The sequence below is a fragment of the Dama dama genome, chromosome 10 (assembly GCF_033118175.1).
Source record: "Dama dama isolate Ldn47 chromosome 10, ASM3311817v1, whole genome shotgun sequence".
Taxonomy (NCBI): Eukaryota; Metazoa; Chordata; class Mammalia; order Artiodactyla; family Cervidae; genus Dama; species Dama dama.
The window spans coordinates 36,673,423-36,690,832 of NC_083690.1; the positions used below are offsets into that span (position 1 = coordinate 36,673,423).

The 17,410-nt window shown below is 53.0% G+C and overlaps 1 protein-coding gene and 1 pseudogene across 1 annotated transcript; both read left to right on the forward strand.

Annotated features, from left to right (window-relative positions):
* Positions 1 to 11,775: 11,775 nt before the first annotated feature.
* LOC133063189 (small ribosomal subunit protein eS6-like) lies at positions 11,776 to 12,538 on the forward strand (annotated as a pseudogene).
* Positions 12,539 to 14,739: 2,201 nt separating this feature from the next.
* Positions 14,740 to 16,913, forward strand: PPP1R35 (protein phosphatase 1 regulatory subunit 35). The gene is made up of 4 exons (XM_061153570.1): positions 14,740 to 16,002; positions 16,083 to 16,335; positions 16,416 to 16,552; positions 16,659 to 16,913. Exons 1-4 carry the CDS (start codon positions 15,760 to 15,762, stop codon positions 16,830 to 16,832), a joined length of 807 nt encoding a protein of 268 aa, XP_061009553.1. The 5' UTR covers positions 14,740 to 15,759; the 3' UTR covers positions 16,833 to 16,913.
* The last annotated feature ends 497 nt before the right edge of the window (positions 16,914 to 17,410 follow it).

Below are 17,410 nucleotides of genomic sequence, written 5' to 3' on the forward strand. Positions count from 1 at the left end.
AGATGTAGAGTGTGTTTGTGGGTGAAGGAGGGGAACGTGGGTGGCATATGGGAGGGCGGCCTGAGGCTCCAGCCTGGACACGTGTGGGAGTGATCTCTGGACCTGCTGGGGGGGTGGGGGGTGGCGGTGGAGGGGGGTCTGGCCCTGGGTCACACGCTTCTCAGGGCAGAGGGCCTTTGTGGACTCTGCCCCGCCTGTCACGGTACCAGCTATGGGCACCGGTTCATTGAGGACACGCTGGGAACCGGGTGCTGAGCCCGCGCTCTCCCTGGAAATCCTGCAAGACGGGCTGGTGCAGATGCTACGGGGCTCGTCCAAGGCCCGTCGCCCAACGAGACCGCGCTGGACTCTGCGCCTCCGCAGCCAGCCCACCGCTCTGCCTCTCCGGCCCTCCTGGGCCGGGCCACAGTGAGGGTCAGGGGCGCGCACCTGGCGGCCGCGGACACGCATCAGGGCCGGCTGCCCCCCGCTCCCGCTCCCCCGAGAGCTGCCGAAAACTACATCTCCCAGGGTTCCCGGGGGCGAGGTTGGGCCGCCGCGGGGAGAGGGCCCGGGTCGGGGCCCGCGGGGTCGCGGGCGGAGGGCTAAGCTGGATGTCCACCTGGCGCCTCGGGACCAGCGGCGGGGGGAGTCCGCGGCGATCTGACGCGAGGTTGAGGCGCGGGAGGCCACGCGAGCGAGGGGAGGCCGAGGAGGCGCAAGTCCCCTCTCCCTCCTTAGCTTGCCCTCTTGCCGGGCCACGCGAGGGCGCAGAGGTGGCTCCCCAAGGAAAAGCAGGGTATTTTGCAAGGCGGCAACATTCAGGGATGCTTCCCTGGTGGCTCAGACGGTAAAGAATCCGCCCGCAATGCGGGAGACCTGGGTTCGATCCCTGGGTTGGGAAGATTCCCCTGGAGGAGGGCATGGCAACCCACTCCAGTGTTCTTGCCGGGAGAATCCCCATGGACAGAGGAGCCTGGTCGACTGCACTCCATGGGGTCGCAAAGAGTCCGGACGCGACTGAGCCACTAGACAGAGAGTCCCCAGGCCTTGGAGGTCGGGGAAGGAGCAAGGGTTGGCGACCACGACCGCTCTAGGGGGCAGCAGAAGCCCGAGGACCGGGGGAGGGACGGCTGTGACGCGGCGTCTCGCTCAGCCAGAGGTTAGCTGTGAGGAGGAGGCGGTGGGCGTGAGCAAAGCTGGGAGCCGGAGAGGATTCCCAGGAACCGTCTGCTGGAAGCACCGAATTCACTAGAAAAGTCAGCAAGCACCTCCTGCCCCCTCCCCACCCCCGGCAGCTCTGGCAAAGTTGGGCTCCTTGGCGGGAGAGTGGGTGGCCTCTCCCGAAAGTCGGGAGCAGCCCCGGGCTGCCCTGCCCCGTGTCCTACGGCCCTGCTACCCTGAGCCTGTTAGCTGGGCACCACACCCCAACGTTTACAGCCCTGGTAATGCCACCCACCCCTTATTAAACACCCACTGGGACTATTTTTACGTCTTGTTCTAAGTGATTCCCACAAATGACTGTTGTGATGACATATTATCACTTCCATTTTTTAGAGAGGGAAACTGAGGGACAGAAAGGTCATGTTTAAGGTCCTGTCACTTTCATTCATCCAAGGGAGTCTCGCTCACAGAGGAACATGTTACATGCAAGTTACACACAGGTACATGTTACATAGTAGGTGTTCCATGTGTGAATGCGGTGACTTTTCCAGGCATGAGTCCTGAGTTTAGCCTGAAGCCAGGCAGGGACTCAAAACACTAGAACATAGTGGCTCAGTTCTGGGGCTCTCATCACATCTTCATCATGTGCCAGGAACTGTTCTGGGGTGGAGAAAGCAGTGGTAGGTCTGGGTCCCAAGAATCCTGGAGGTTTAATGGGTCCCAGGGCTCTGGAGTAGTCCCTCACTGTCTAAGGTCCAAAATCTGCCCTCCCACCCCATACCCCACCACCCCCAAATCCTTAGAGATGAGCTCCTCCTCCTACTGGGGATCTAAGGTTTCAGGGACGGGAGGGGAGGATGAAGGACTGTTGCCCCTGAGGATCACTGGTAAATAGCCTTGCAAGTACCTACAGGCCAACGGACTTGCGGCTGTGGGAAGGAATGCTGCTCCCGTTCTTCTGTCTTTAGAATGTGAGGGGAGGGAAGGAAGAAGGTGAGTTCAGCCAGCAGCCAAGGGAGCTGCCGGCACCTCCCACCGTCTCTTCCTCTCCAGACTCGATGGAGTCCTGTCTGGGCTTGGCCAAGCGGAGGCAGGAGACTTGTGGGAGAGAAGGGGGTGGGATGGAGGGGGAGAGTCCATGGAACTGACTTGATGTCTCAGTGCACTCAGGCGGCCTCCTTCCTCCCCACCCCAAGTAATCCAGTCCAGAACCGTGGAGAAGGCCCGTGTTGGGATGTGAGGAAGAAGTCCTCAATCGAGGGAAGGCATACAGGATCTCCTGGGGTGTAGATTTGTGTTGGGGGTGGGGGGTGGGATTCTTACCCACTCAGCCCTTTCCTGGTAGAGAACAGTGGGTAGCAGTGTGACCCCTGGAGAAATCTACCTCCTGGTGAAAGTCTTGAGCAAAAATCTCACCTTGGTCAAAGAAAAGAAAGAAAGAAGAAAAAGGGACTTCCCTGTGGTCCACTGGTTAAGACTCTGAGCATCTATTGCAGGGGGTGTGGGTTCAGCCCCTGGTTGGGGAGTTAAGATCCTGCATGCTGTGTGGCATGGCCAAAAAAAGAAAAATCCCACCTTGGACACCTTGCCTTCTTGTCCCCATCAGACCCCAGGCACTTCACCTTCCCCCAGGCTGTTAGACTCCATGAGGCAGAAGTGGTAGGGCTATGGATGGCCCCAGTGGGGACCAGGGGTCTTTATTTTCCATGCCCTATGAGATTGATTCGATGGTATCATTGACTCAATGGACAAGAGTTTGAGCAAACTCCGGGAGACAGTGAAGGGCAGGGTAGCCTGGTGTGCTGCAGTCCATGGGGTCACAAAGAGTCAGCCACGACTGAGTGACTGAACTACAACCCATCAGATTAGAGAGGGGGCGCCCTGGAAGTGTGGGGAGCAAAGGAGATTGCTGGTCCCAGATGTCCCTGCTCGATTCCCAGTTCTGCCCCATCTCCCCTCCTCCCTTCATCCTCAGACTTCCTGAAAATGTTGGGTCTTTTCTTCCCTGGGATCCCCCTATAATCTACTCACTGCACAGCAAAACATGTCACTCTCCTACTTAAATTCTCCAATGGCTTCCCATCATCCTTGGGAAGAAGCCCAAACTGTCCCCTTTGTTTACAATGCCCTTCTCTCAGATCCTGGCCTGGTGGGCTCCTTACACCTCTGGACTCGGTACAAATGTGGCTACATCTTCGTGGACTCATTCCCTGACCACACCCGATCTAGAAATCAGGAGAGAGCCACTGTCAAGGTCGTCCTCTAGCTCTCACCATGTTTTATTTTTTCACAGTACTTATCAGTATTGATAAGTAATTATCGTATTGATTTGTTTACCAGTGTACCAGGATGAAAGCGGTGGATTGCAGTGGTTCAGAGCATGGGAAGTGGTTTACGCGAACACTTCCTGGACGTGCAACCTTGAGTAAGTTGGTTAACTTCTCTGAGCCTCGGTTTCCTCATCTGTGAAGTGGGCATGGCAGTAGTGCTGGTGTCATAGGTCTGTCACGAGGGGCAGGGAGATGACTGGCACGCCGTAAGGGTTTAATAAACGTTACCTGCTATTATGACGCTATTGGCTAGGATCTACGGTTTATGGTTACTATCTCCGTGGCCTAAAACAGAGCTGAATGAATCAGCAAGTAAACCTTCACCTAGAGTGAGGGAAGTGAAGTGAAGTGAAGTCACTCAGTTGTGTCTGACTCTTTGCGACCCCATGGACTGTAGCCTACAAGGCTCCTCTGTCCATGGAATTTTCCAGGCAAGAGTACTGGAGTGGGTTGCCATTTCCTTCTCCAGGGGATCTTCCCGCCCCAGGGATCGAACCCGGGTCTCCCGCATTGCAGGAAGACACTTCTACTGTCTGAGCCACTGCTCTCTGGTAGAGGGAACACCACTTTTGGAAGTGACAAAGAATGCCCTGTGCAGTGAACAGCAGGAAGAGCGTTTGAGCGAGAGTCAAGAGACCTTGGTCCTGGGACCTCCCTGATAGTCCAGGAGTTAAGACACCATACTCCCAATGCAGGGGGCCCAGTTCTATCCCTGGTCAGGGAACTAGATCCTGGATGCCCCAACTAGGAGCTCGCATGCCCCAATGAAGAATCTGCCTTCCACAGCTAAGACCTTTGTTGTTCTGTCACCCGGTCTTGTCTGACTCTTTGGGACCCCATGGACTGCAGCACACCAGGCTTCCCTGTCCTTCACTATCTCCCAGAGCTTGCTCAAACTCAGGTCCATTGAGTTGATGATGCTATCCAACCATCTCATCCCCTGTTGCCCCATTCTGCTCCTGCCCTAAGACCTGGTGCAGCCAAATAAGTTAATTTAGAAAAAAAGAGAGAGACCTTGGTCCTGGTCTCAGTATTGCTGCCACTTTGCTATGGGGCTCTACTGAGTCCCTCTACTTCCGTGGGCCTCGGGCTCTTGAAATAAGATGATGGGTTGAACTGACTGATTGCTCAGCCCCCTGCCAGCTTCCAGGGGGTCCAGTCAGGTCCTGTGCTCCCTTTGTCCACTGCAAACTCTTCAGATTTGGCAACATGTGATGCCTTCAACTCCCTCAGCTCTGCTTCCTAACAGTTCAAAGTTCAATGGGAAGAGTTGACCTGGGTAAAAGATTCTCCGTTTAAGCCTTTGAAACCAGAGACAGAGCCTCAACCCTGGACCTCAGATCTTCTTTCTACCCCTGTCCTTCCCTCCCCTTCAGCCTCATCCATTTGTGTATTTGAGCCCCAAGGCAGGGAGGAGAGCCAGCCGGGCCTGAGCCACACCATGGGCTGGGAACGGGCACAAAGGCCTTGGCCTGAGACGGGCAGACAGGGTGTGTGTGCAGCTGTAAGTACACACGAGCATGTGCCCGTGCATACTGTGGGTCTCTGTAGTTATATTTTAACTTGTTCTCGTTTTCCTCTCATGAGTGGCAGGACTTTGATTCACTAGAAGAAAAGGTAGTAGAATGGCAGGGCTGGCATTCTCTACCCTCTATGCGAGGGAAGAAGTCACCTGTCAAATGAGATGTTAGTCTCTAGGACTGTCATGAGGCTAGCTTCCTTGGTCTGCCCTCCCCCCGCCCCCCAACTATGCCTGTAATCCGCCAGGACTTGAGGAGGGAGGGGGATGGGAAGGGTCACCTCTGGGACCCAGAGGGCTGGAGCTTTTTCATGGGGCCTGGAGGGCGGCAGGCCTGGGAGCAGATGTTTCTGGTGATGGCTTCATGCTGAGTCAATTTGCCAGTGCTGTCCACTCCTCCTGGAGCTGCCTTTCTGCTCACTGGGTCAGTCCGGGGGACTGGGTAGGCGGCTGGGAAGATCTCCAAGGGAGGGGCTCTCCCCTTCCTGTCTTCATCCTCTTTGTTTCCGAAGCTGAGCCCACCCACCCCACACCTGTCTCCCAGCTCACCTGGGATGCTGTGTCTATCTCCCCGTTAAAGCTCAGGCTTGGCCTTCTGCCCGTCTCCCTTTCCCTCAGTGCCTCCTGGAGCAGGTGGCTGTAAAGGGGAAGGTTCCAGAAGGCGGGGCTTGGTCTTTTCAAGTTGAGGGAGGAGTCTGTGCCTTGTGTAATGAGGTGTGGCCTGAGCTGGGCTTGTCCCAGCTGGGCAAGGTTGGTTCCCTGGATGCAGGGAGGCCTGCACCTCTCTTCTCTGATTTCTCTCCTCTTAAGTTGAAGACCCCTTGCTTTTCCTTTACTGTTTATACGCGCTGACAATTCTTCCACTGGGCTGTGGATCCTTGCTAGAGACCTGCAGAGTTTGAGTTTGTATTCTGGAACCAGACTGCTGGGTTTTGAATCCTGGCTCTGCCACTTACTAGCTCTATGGCCTTGGGCAAGTTGCTTAACCTGTCTGTGCCTTAGTTGCCTCACCTATAAAATTAAGATGATATGGGAAGAATTTTTTTTTTTAGAACGAGAATTTTAAAATATATTTATTTGGCTGTGCTGGGTCTTAGTTGCAGCATGTGGGATCTTTTAGTTTTCTTCTGATCTGTATGCCTTTTATTTCCTCTTCTTGCCATTTTACGCTAAGACTTTCAGTATAACATTGAATCAGGGTGGTAAGAACAGACATCTTGCCCTTTCCTTTCGTAGGGGCCAGGTGCTCAGTTTTTCATCATTAAATATGTTAGCTATAGCTTTTTTGCAGATGCCTTTGATCAGCTTGAAGGAGTTGATTTTTACTCCTAGGTGGCTGGAAGTTTTGTCATGGTAGATGTTTTGTCATGGTAGATGTTTTGTCAAGGTTTTTCTGCATCTATTTATATCATTAAGTGATTTTCTTTCTTCAGTCTTTTAGTGTGGCAAATTACATTAATTGATTTTTGAGCCACTCTTGCTTTCACAGAATAAACCCCACTTGATTGAGGGGCATTATGTTTATTGCTGGATTTGACTTGCTAATATTTTGTTGAGGAGTTTTTAATAAGTAATGGTCTGGGTCCTATTTTTTTTTTTAATAATTTTATTTGTTTATTTTTGGCTGTGATGGGTCTTTGTTGCTGAGGGAACTTTTCTCTAGTTGCGCACAGCGGGGGCACTCTCCAGTTGCGGAGGGCCGGCTTCTCATTGCAGTGGCTTTTCTTGTTGCAGAGCAGGGGCTCTAGGGTATGCAGGCTTCAATAGTTGGGGTATGCGTGCGTGTTAAGCCATTTCAGTTGTGTCTGACTCTGTGTGACCCTATGGACTGCAACCTGCCAGACTCCTCTGTCCATGGGATTCTCCAGGCAAGAATACTGGACTGGGTTGCCATTTCCTTCTCCAGGAGATCTTCCTGACCCAGGGATTGAATCTGCGTCTCTTATGTCTTCTGCATGGGCAGGCAGGTTCTTTACTGCTTAGCTACCAGGAAAGCCATAGTTAGGGCACATGGGCTCATTAGTTGTGGCTCACAGGCTCCAGAGCATAGGCTTGGGATTTTTTTTTTTTTTAGTTGCAGCATGCCAACTCTTAGTTGTGGCGTGCAGGATCTAGCACCCTGACTAGGAATCAAACCTGGGCCCCCTGCCTTGGGAGTGCAGAGTCTTAGCCACTGGACCACCAGGGAAATCCCTAATGTGTGAATTTAATGAATTAATGTATCAAAAATAAAACAGAACAGTACTTGCTACACATTATATGTTGTATACATGTTTGGTTTTATTATTATTTATCTGGAAACGCTTTATATGTGAGGGACATCAGCCCTTTATGATATGAGTTGCACATATTTTAACACAGTCCTCCATTTTTGTTTTTTTACTTTTTATTTTGAAATAATCTGGATTGGTATGCAATCATCAAAAATAATGGAACTCTTGTATACCCTTCATCCAGTTCCCACCAGTGGTAACATTTTGCATGACTATAGTACAATATCACCACCAGGAAACTGACATTAATGCAATCTGCTGACCTTTTTTACCGGTTCCATCTCTTTAAGAAATTTTCACAGTTTGTTGTGAGTCACACAGTCAAAGGTTTTAGTGTAGTCAGTCAACGAAACAGAAGTATATGTTTTTCTGGAATTCCCTTGCTTTCTTTATGATCTCTGTGATCTATGCCATCTCCTGCAATATATATATATATATATATATATATATGTACTACTTTGTATGTAATATATATATATATGTAATATTTTGTTGGAGATGTCATTTGTAAATATAATCTCCCAGTCTGTAGCTGTCATGTCATGGCCAACACTTGTTATTTCTTGCTTTTTGATTATAGCCATTCCAACAGGGGTGAGGTTGTTTATTTTTTTTAACGATGCAGATATATTTTTTAAAAAGTTTATGGGGTTAGATAGAGATTTTAGTGTAACTCGGCGCATATCATCTCTCCATTTAAGATCTTCTCAGGGCATCCTGTAGCATTTAGGATGAAATCCAAACTTCAGTGTCTGCCCTCCTGCCTGGCCTCAACTCTGCAGGTGTCCCTTGCGGTCACTTCTGCTGTGCTTGGCTAGTCTCAGTTCATTTCCTCTTGCAAATGCTGACTGTTCTGCTTTGAAAGTGGTTCCGCCACATTCTTCACTAGCTTGCTCTCATTTCTCCTTCAGATTTACTGTCTACCTCAGAGAGAGGTACCTTCCCTGAATCCCCGCCACACCCCATCCCCAGGCTTTGTTCAGGGCCATGTCCCAGGGCTTACCTGATGCGCCGGGCAGTAGTGTCTCGGGTAGGGAAGGAAGACTCAGGCGGGAAGGACATTCCCACTGCGTCCTAGCCTGCCCACCCAGAGTTCAGACTCCCTCCCTCCCAGGTCCTGTCTCTGGCTCCCCAACTATACTCCCTTTCCAGGCTGTGCTCCCCACCCCAAGGGAATGGTTAAGACCCAGGAGCCAGTGAGGAGAAGCAGAAAGCTGCGGGCTGCGAGGAAGAGACAGAGGAGAATGAGCAGTGTCCTGAGGGAGCTGCTGACCCCCAATCTCTGGCCCACTCCATAGACGTGGGGGTTAGGGAGTGACAAGGGAGAAACCCAGGTCTGATGTAGACGGGAGTAGGAAGCCCGGAAGGGACTCCTCATCCCTAACAGCGCACCTAGATTCGTTCTTTTCCTCACCACACGGCCCTTCACCTGAGGCCCCCACTGAGATGTGCTGCTCACCTCTCTACCCCGTCAGCAGCTGTGACTTGACCTGTGTGTCCTTGCCCCCAAGGACAGGCTTCCTCAGGGGCCTGCCTGGGCAAAATCTTCAGGCAGCACTGACCAGGTGCCCGGGCACCTGTGTGGTACCACCTCTCATTTCTCCTCTGCAGACCCAGTGGCCCTGCCTCCTTCCTGCTCTTCCTGCAGCACCCAAATGTCCTTCCTTCTCCTAGTCCCCGGGGGTTATCCAGGGGACCCTGGAGCCAATCAGAGAGTCAGGGGAACCTCCACTCCAACTTGAGGAACAGTGAAGAAAGGAGGTGTCAGGTCAAAGTGAAAGTTGCTCAGTCATGTCTGACTCTTTTCGACCCCGTGGACTGTAGCCTGCCAGGCTCCTCTGTCCATGAATTTCTCAGGCAAGAATACTGGAGTGGGTTGCCATTCCCTTCTCCAGGGGATCTTCCCAACCCAGGGATCAAACCCATGTCTCCCGCATTGCAGGCGGATTCTTTACCGTCTGAAGGCAGGACCACATGAGGAATGGGCTTCTCTAGCCTCTCTTTATCAACTCTGGGCAGAAAAGCTGGTACCCAGCAGATTACTGGTTCCCAGAAAAGCCAGTCCCCTGAACTCAAGCCAGTGTGGGAGGGGGAGCTACAAAGCCCCATCCTGCACCTCTCAGGCTTCAGAGAGTGCCTGGTTGACGTCTAGAGACAGAACAAGCCCCTGGGAAGGGATAACTAGCAGTGCACAGGGTGCCGGGCCAGTTGAGCCTTTGGATTCAGAAAGACCTGCCCTTCCTGTCTATGTGACCTTGAGCAAGTGAGTTAACTTGTCTGAGTCTCACTTTCCTTATCCTGAGAATATGGTAAATGTTTATTTCACACAGCAGCATGAATGTGAAGTGCCTTGCACAAGGGCTTGGTACCCCGTGAATCAACAACAGGTGGAAACTCTTCTCCAGAATGTATCATTAAAGAAGTGGTACTCCGAGTGTGGTCCTAGACCAGCAACCTCAGCATCCCCAGGGAAAGGTAGAAATGCAAACTCTCAGACCCCACACTCCAGACCTCTGGAAATCAGAAACCCTGAGGGTGGGGCCCAGCAACCTGTTTTAACAAGCCTGCTGAAGTTTGAAAACTCCTGCCATTTGAATGGGAATGTCAACAATCAGACTCTGAAGCCTAGGAGACATCAGAACCACCTGGAAGCTTGTTAAAAGTTCAGATTCCTGGCCTCAAAGCCAAGGGTTAAGGTGGGACCTGGGAATCTATATTTTAACCTGAGATGAGTTTGATGGGGGACCTGGCACCAGAGGCTGCCCTGGGGGGATCTCGGAAAGCGTTTCGGGTCATAGCCGCCTCCAGCCTGCGGAGCTGAGGGCTCCCCACGGGTAGAGAAGGGGGATTTCTAGCTGGAGAAGGGAGGAATCTGGACTTTACCCTGAAGTCATTGTGGAATGGGGAGGAGGAGTGTCCAATAAGGGAAGGTCGTGCCCTACGTGGACACCTGCCCAACTCTGACGTCACCCTGAGAGGGCGACGCTCTGTCCGAAGGGGCGTGGCCTCTGGGAGGCGGGGTCTCTCCCACCTCCGCCCCGGGTCTGGTGGGACGTGCCTCCTCGTTCGGTGGGTGTGGGTGGGAAGAGGCCTGGCCAGAGGGAACCGAGCGCAGGGTGGGGGCCCTGCGGGGGTGGGGGGAGCACGGGGCCGACAGAGGGGCGGCGGTGGAGCCGGAGCGCTGGACGACCGGCCACCCCGCGGTCCTGAGCTCCAGCAGGCGCGGCAGTGCACGGAAGCCGTTATCCCTGCGGCGCCGCCATCGCCCTCTGGCCGCGCCTTCCTGGGCCTCTGGATTAAGAGTTCGCTGCCTGCTGGCAGGGATGGCGGCGGGGGTGGGGTTTCGTGACGGTGTCCACGAACAGGAAGGCCTACCTTCGTGAACCCCTGAGCCTGGACCGAGGGCCTGTCTGCTCCCAACCCCAACCCCCAGCCCCGACGGCATTAGCCGATGGAGGATTATGGAGGAGCCCCTACCCCCTACCCTTAAATACTCCGGCTCACCCATGGTGACATGGGCCACTGGCGACACAGCTTCTACAGGACACTTAATTTCTAGGTAAAACAGCTCAACAAGCTAGTGAAACCATGTCCGTGGGCCCTGTTCAGTCGGCCTCTCTGTCAGCTCTCCAGAGTCCCGCTGCTCTTGCCAGGTTCACCACCATTGAGGCACTTGTCGAGCGAGCTTTGCGTCGCTTTATTTAATCCTAAGGGAACGTCAACTCGCCCTAAGAGCATCCTCCCCATTTTCCAAATCAGTAAGTGGTGGCTTCAAGGGCTTCAGCAGCTCCTTCAAGTTTCCAGTTAGTGACACTGGAGGGGAAGCAGGTCTGCCAGGCGGGTGCCTTTGTCACGGACCACTGCTTTCACCACCTCTCTGACTGGACCCAGGGGTCCATTTTTGTCTCTCTGAGCTTCCTCCTCCATCCCTCACGGCCACCCCTTGCCACTGTGCAGGTTGTCTGCTGCACAATTCTGCCCACCACTATATAGAACCATTAGGGCAGTAAAGAGCTTTGAGGAAGGGGCAGTGTTCTCATTTGCACAAAGTAGGCCTTGGGGCTGGCCTGCTGTCCCTGCAGCCAGCTCCCCAACGTTTCTTCCACTCCCTGGCATACAACTTGTTGCTGGCAGAGGATCTGACCTCTTCCACTGCTTAAGCTCTCATTGCACCCAATTTGTGCTTCTAGGGCTTTCTCTCCTGCCGAGGAGCAGCTAATCTTCAACATCCAGCGTCCCCTAGATCTGCCATTTCTGAGCTGTACCAGGACACCTGCTGCTTCCTATTGTGTCTGGTAGACCTGGCTGTTGTGGGCATGCGCTCTCTACCCGGTTATCCTGAGCTGCTGCTGCTGCTGGGAGTGAGGCTGGAGGGGGCTGGATAGGGAGGCCACCTTGGCAGAAGAGGGCAGATGCTGGAGTCCTGGGGAGAGGTGGGAATCCTGGGTAGGAGAGAGGAAGGGGCTGGCTGCAAGAGATGCCAAGGAGCTCTTTTTCGTGGCGCCTCGGAGGCTGTCAGCCACTTCAGAATGAAGCTGAACATCTCTTTCCTGGCCACTGGCTGCCAGAAGCTCATGGAAGTGGACGATGAATGAAAACTTCGTACCTTCTACGAGAAGCATATGGCCACAGAAGTTGCTGCTGACGCTCTGGGTGAAGAATGGAAGGGTTATGTGGTCCGAATCAGTGGCGGGAACGATAAGCAGGGTTTCCCCATGAAGCAGCGTGTCATGACCCATGGCCGAGTTCGCCTGCTACTGAGTAAGGGGCATTCCTGTTACAGACCAAGGAGGACTGGAGAGAGAAAACGCAGATCTGTACGGGGTTGCATTGTGGATGCCAATCTGAGTGTTCTCAACTTGGTCATCGTGAAAAAAGGGGAGAAGGATATTCCTGGACTCACTGATACTACAGTGCCTCGTCACCTGGGTCCCAAAAGAGCTAGCACAATCCGCAAACTTTTCAGTCTCTCTAAAGAAGATGATGTCCACCAGTATGTTGTGGGAAAGCCCCTAAATAAAGAAGGTAAGAAACCTAGGTCTAAAGCACCCAAGAGTCAGCGTCTCGTGACTCCACGAGTTCTGCAACACAAACACTGGCATATTGCTCTGAAGACACAGTGTACTAAGAAAAACAAAGAAGAGGCTGCAGAATATGCTAAACTTTTGGCCAGGAGAATGAAGGAGGCCAAAGAAAAACAGCAGGAACAGATTGCCAAGAGATGGAGGCTGTCCTCTCTGAGAGCTTCTACTTCTGAGTCCAGTCAAAAATGAGATGTTCTAAGAGTAACAAATAAGTAAGATCAGACATCAAAAAAAAAAAAAAAAAAAAGATGCCAAGGAGAGGGGACTAGCCCCAGGGTGGTGGCAAAGGACTGAAATAAGGTGTGTGTGTATGATATTGGGGGATATTGTCTGAAAACAAGCTGCTCAGAGATAAACTAGTATAGCCTTCACCATCCACCTCCCCACCCCCCATTTTACGGATGAGGAGACTGAAGCCCAAAGAGGAGAAAGGGGGTGTTGCTGGGCTGGGGGGTGGTGGGATTCTCTGACCTCTGACCCCAGGCCCAGTCCTTTGTGGGATGTGAGCCCTCCCTACTCCTCTCTCTGTGCCCCCAGGAACAGACTTTGGACCTGGGACTGTGGAACTGGTCTGAGTGCTGTGGTCATAGCATACTGGTCACTGGCATCAAAGGCCTCTTTCTTCACCAAGTTCACTTCCTGCTGGACTACACAGTCCATTCCTGCAGCCCCCTCTATGCCTTCAGCCAAGAACCAACCCAGCCTCAACCCTTTGTTGCCAAAGTAAACAGTGTTTCTTCAGTCTGGGATGCCAGTAGGAAATGTACTGGGTGTTGAGGGGTTTTCTCAGGTTGAAGGACTGGCATTATGTGTGTGGGGGGGAATAACTTGTGGGGAGGGGGCTGGGTCCTGATTCCTAGGGCTCTCTAGCAGCTTAGGTTTTAGGAAACCTAAGTGCTAAGGCCTCAGTTTCTTGAGTACCCTTCTGGGTTGCATGACAACCTGACACTCGTTGAGTATGATCGGTGACCAGCTAGGTGGTCATACTCAAAACCTTAAGATCTTGGGGGCCTCTGGATGGGCATGGCTAGACATAACCTTCCCTGTCAACCTCTACACAGCATTCCTCCCCATGGCCACCTCTCCATCTGTACTGTATGGCTCCTGCTTCCTTCTCCCCACAGAGGGACCCACATTTATTCCTCTGTGATCCCAGTACCAGGCTTCCCTCCCCAGTGCCTCCAACACTCCTCCTGTCTCCCGCCACCCAGGCTTTCTCCTCCTGCCTTGGACCTGGTTTCCCTTGGCAATGCTCTGGGGCCTGGAGAAGCCCTCAAAGGAAGGATGGTCCTTCATGGCCAAATCTTTCCCACCATAGAGCCTCCAATCCTAGCCCCCTAGGAACTGGGATGCTCTAAGAAGGTGTGGATGAGATCCTGGGGGACGGTGGTCTGAGCCTGAGGTGCAGCCCAGACCTTTTCTTCAGCTGTATTAGTTTTCCGGGGCTGCAGTAACAAATTGCCACCAACTTGGTGACATGCAACAAAAGAAATTTATTGTCAGTGCTCTGAGCACATTGAAGGTAGGCTAGGCTAAGCTATCGGAGAAGGCAATGGCAACCCACTCCAGTACTCTTGCCTGAAAAACCCCATGGACGGAGGAGCCTGGTAGGCTGATGTCCATGGGGTTGCACAGAGTCGGACATGACTGAAGCGACTTACCAGCGGCAGCAGGTTAAGCTATGATGGTCAGTAGCTTAGGTGTAATATATGTATTTTCGACTTATATTTATCTCAACATAACCCCCTCATAAGTGGAGGAAGATCTGCAGTAGAGGGAATGGGCCTACTTTCTTATTCCTGACTTTAGCTGGAAATCTTCTAGTTTCCCCATTGAGATCCTTGAAAACTTTTGTAAAATATGGGTAACTATCCATTCTGTCTGATCTTCCACAGCATTTCTTGGGAAGATAATGAATAGGAAAACAAATTAAAATGGTACACAAACATTTCTGTTGATTGTTAACCCATTTTGGGAGAGCCTCAAAAGTCATGAACACAAATTACTTTTACCCAAGAAGAAACAGGCTCAGAGAACTGAGAGGGTCTACCTCAAGGAACATGAGGGAAGGAGGTGAGAGCTCATGTCTCCTGCCCTGCAGTCCAGGGGTCCAGGATAAATCTCCCGAGCCTTTTTTTTTTTAAACAGTACTTAACATAGATCTTTACTTTTTATATAGATGATTTTTTAAATTATTTACTTTAATTGGAGGCTAATTACTTTACAATATTGTAGTGGTTTTTTCCATACATTGGACAGGAATCATGGGTGTACATGTGTTCCCCATCCTGAAACCCCCTCCCACCTCCCTTCCCATCCCATCCCTCAGGGTCATCTCAGTGCACCAGCCCTGAGCACCCTGTCTCATGCATTGAACCTGGCCTGACAATCTATTTCACATATGGTAATATACATGTTTCAATGTTATTCTCTCAAATCATCCCGCGCTTGCCTTCTCCCACAGAGTCCAAAAGTCTGTTCTTTATATCTGTCTCTTTCGCTGTCTCGCAGATAGGTCATTGTTACCATCTTTCTAAATTCCATATATGTGCGTTAATATACTGTATTGGTGTTTTTCTTTCATACTTACTTCACTCTGTATAATAGGTTCATTTTATCCACCTCATTAGAACTGATTCAAATGCATTCTTTTTAATAGCTGAGTAATATTCCATTGTGTATATGTACCACAGCTTTCTTATCCATTTGTCTGCCAATGGACATCTAGGTTGCTTCCATGTCCTAGCTATTGTAAACAGTGCTGCAATGAACATTGGGGTACACGTGTCTCTTTCAATTTATAGATGAATATTTTAGTGGCCCTTCGAAGAGGAAAAATTCACAAAGGGCCATTCACCCAAGCCACCACCTAGGAAGGACCCTGGCTGGAGTCAGCGAGCCACGCCCTCATTCACACCGAGTCTGGTCAGAGTAGGGAAGCGATGGAACACCCGGAGAGGCCCTGGAGGCACGGAGTAGGGAGGTCGAGTGCAACGGCGCTGGACCGTTAATTAAAGGTGTCCCACTTAGTGCCCTGGTAGGGAGGACTGATACAGTCTGGATTCCAGCAGAAGCCGGGTGACGACTGGACAGGGCGGGGAGGCTGTAGCTCGTTTCGAAATGGAAATGGCCCTAATGAAGACCCGTAGGGCTTCGGCGGGTTTGCACTCTAAAGCGCCGGCCTGGGGGCGGGGCGAGGCGGTGCAGGCGGAAACCCATCGGGAGGCGAGCGAGGAGGCAACGGAAATGACGCTTAGGCGCACCAATAGGGCGGGTCAGGAGCTGGTCTCCCCGCCCCCTTGGGTAGGGGCTGACGGTTTCCGGTAGCGCCGTCTGAGAGGGCGGGGGAGAAGTGGCGGTTACGTGACCCTTGGCCCCCAGCGACCCCGCACCGCTACAGACGCCGCAAGATGATGGTCTGTGACGAGTCACAGCTGGAGTCGGTGGAAGGGGGAGAGGCCGTGGCGGTCCCAGGGCCACCCCCAGAACCTCGCGCTCCCGAGCCCGGAGCCCCGGTGCCAGAGCCCGGCCTGGACCTGAGCCTGAGCCTGAGCCCGCGGTCCGAGAGTCCCGGACGCGGACGGACCAACTGCAGCCCTGGACGGCGGAAGGGGCGGGCGGACCGGCGGGGCGGGGCCCGCAAGGGGCGGCAGGTGAGCTCGGGGAAAGCTTGGTCGCCAGCTCGCTGACGACCCCCGGCTCACCCCTTCACTGCCCCGTTCTCTGCTCCAAGGTCCGCTTCCGCCTGGCGCCGCCTTCCCCGGTCCGGTCCGAGCGGCCGCCGGCCGCCGCCTCATCGAGCGAGAAGCCCGAGGCACCGCAGGACTTGGGGGCGCCGGTGCAGCAGAGTAGCCTGGCCCTGAGCCTCGAGCTGCAGGCCGCGAGGGCCGCAGCCGGGGGCCAGTTCAATGCCGCGAAGGCCGTGGAAGAACAGCTGAGAAAGTCGTTCCAAACCCGCTGCGGCCTGGAGGAGAGCGTGACCGAGGGTGAGGGGGGCAGGCGGCCGGCCGGGCGCGGGAGCGGGAATGCGCGGCGCCGCTCACCTCCGCCCTTCCTGCGGTCTCAGGGCTGAACGTGCCGCGCTCCAAGCGGCTCTTCCGAGACCTGGTGAGTCTGCAGGTGCCGGAGGAACAGGTTCTGAACGCCGCGCTGAGGGAGAAACTGGCGCTCCTGCCGCCGCAGGCCCGAGCCCCACCTCCAAAGGTGAGGTACCTGGGCTGTCTCCCCTACCGCTCACCCCCCTCCCCGCCCCCAAATGCCAGGGATTGAGTTCCCCTTCCTGAGTGCAATCTTGTTTGTGCTCCAACAGGAGCCACCTGGGCCAAGGCCAGACATGACGATATTGTGTGATCCGGAAACATTATTTTATGAATCTCCACACCTGACCCTGGAAGGTCTGCCCCCACTCCGGCTTCAACTCCGGCCCCGCCCTTCAGAGGATACCTTCCTTATGCATCGGACACTGAGGCGATGGGAAGCGTAGACCTGGGGGCTCCCTGTATTGCTAGTTCGTATTTTTTGGTGTCGAAACTATTTATCAGAATAAAGTGGTTTTGCTAATAAATGGGACTCTTTTTGGGAGCCTTAACATGGGGTCAAGACTCAGGTTGGAAGCGGCCAGAAAGTCAACGTTTTGGCCCCCCTTTAAAGAAACTTGGTAGTGATGAGAAGCAGAGCAGGCAGGTTCTTGCTAAGTCGTGTCCGACTCTGGTCCTAAAAGTGCTGTCCTTCTGGTTCTACTTCAACTCCATGGTTAACTTCCAAAGTCAGCCTGTGCCCAAAGCTTCCACAAAACAAATTTTGTCAGTGGGTTTTTTGGGGGAAGGTAGATGGATTCTTCAAAATGCACATTATACTCCCTTTTCCTGGCTTAGGGTTCTCTCTATACTTGTGTGTATATGGCAACCCACTCCAGTCGTCTTGCCTGAAAAATCTCAAGGACAGAGGAGCCTGGTGGGCTAGTCTGTGGGGTAGCAGAGAGTGGGACACAGCACAGCACACATGCAGAGAGGGGCTCACTGGCATTCAACAGTCTTCCCAACCGCTGGAAAAAAGCCTGTT

Bases quoted from the DNA above. Each gene is read 5' to 3' on its own strand.
- PPP1R35 (XM_061153570.1), top strand. From the start codon at position 15,760: ATGATGGTCTGTGACGAGTCACAGCTGGAGTCGGTGGAAGGGGGAGAG. The intron at 16,003-16,082 runs GTGAGCTCGGGG...CTCTGCTCCAAG, and splicing joins GGGCCCGCAAGGGGCGGCAG to GTCCGCTTCCGCCTGGCGCC. The intron at 16,553-16,658 runs GTGAGGTACCTG...GTGCTCCAACAG, and splicing joins CCCGAGCCCCACCTCCAAAG to GAGCCACCTGGGCCAAGGCC.